Below are 977 nucleotides of genomic sequence, written 5' to 3'. Positions count from 1 at the left end.
AAATAATAAACAAAAATAATAAATAGTCGATAATAAATAATAGATAGTAAATAATAGATAATAAATAGAAGATAGTAAATAATAGATAATAAATAATAGATAATAAATAATAGATAATAAATAATAGATAATAAATAATAGGTAATAAATAATAGGTAATAAATAGATATAAATTATAGAGCTATATTAAAGAGCTATTAAAGATAGAATAACAATAAAAGTACTGTGACTGAGACAATAAATAGATAATAGATATATAATGGATAAATTAAATATGGGATAATAGATAATAAAAAATTTAAAATAACACACCCGAGCTGACAAACAGCAGCAGATACCAGCGAATAAATCAGTATTGATAACGGATAAATGMTATTTATATCATTTATATAATTATATCATATCATTGTATTATAATGATATAATTTATATCATTATAATAAATGAATAAATTATATCGATAATGAATAAATCGATCTCCGCGCCCCCAGTGATGCACGAGAGCTCCCGCAGAGTGGCCGAGACGCTGCAGGAGATTTACAGCCCCGAGTGGGAGGGACACGAGGAGCTCCGCGCCATCGCCGAGGTGAGCCCYGACTGTCCCCAAGTGTCCCCTGGGAGGGTCCCGGGTGTCACCCGTGTCCCTGTCCCCCCAGAGCAATGACCTCCTGTGGGACGATTACGAGGCGAAGCTGGCGGACCAAGCGCTGCGGCTGATGGACAATTACCTGGCTCAGTTCGGGGACTTCAAGGTGCCACCCTGGGATTTCGGGGAGGTGTTTGGGGACAGGTGACACACGGGATGGGAGGGTCTTGACCCATTTTTCCCCCCGGCCAGGACCGCATCGCCAAGCGGGGYCGAAAGCTCGTGGATTATGACAGCGCCCGGCATCACCTGGAAGCGCTGCAGAGCGCCAAGAAAAAGGACGAGGCCAAAATCGCCAAGGTTGGGACACCTGGGACACCCCGGGACCCCC

The 977-nt window shown here is 41.7% G+C and overlaps 1 protein-coding gene across 1 annotated transcript in view; it reads left to right on the top strand.

Moving 5' to 3' along the window:
* Window positions 1–977, top strand: part of LOC130587530 (bridging integrator 2-like) — a gene marked incomplete at its 5' end in the record, with an annotated part of 10,738 nt that overhangs the window by 5,879 nt on the left and 3,882 nt on the right. The window contains 3 exons of the mRNA XM_057388510.1: window positions 492–586; window positions 657–752; window positions 839–946. Of these exons, the coding sequence (XP_057244493.1) occupies window positions 492–586; window positions 657–752; window positions 839–946 (299 nt within the window). The remainder of the gene's footprint in view (window positions 1–491; window positions 587–656; window positions 753–838; window positions 947–977) is intronic.

The sequence above is a fragment of the Malurus melanocephalus genome, unplaced genomic scaffold (genome assembly GCF_030028575.1).
Source record: "Malurus melanocephalus ecotype Western Australia unplaced genomic scaffold, MMel_1.1 scaffold_2052, whole genome shotgun sequence".
Lineage (NCBI taxonomy): Eukaryota > Metazoa > Chordata > Aves > Passeriformes > Maluridae > Malurus > Malurus melanocephalus.
Note: the sequence above shows the minus strand (reverse complement) of the source record. Positions and strands in the feature narration are given on the sequence as shown.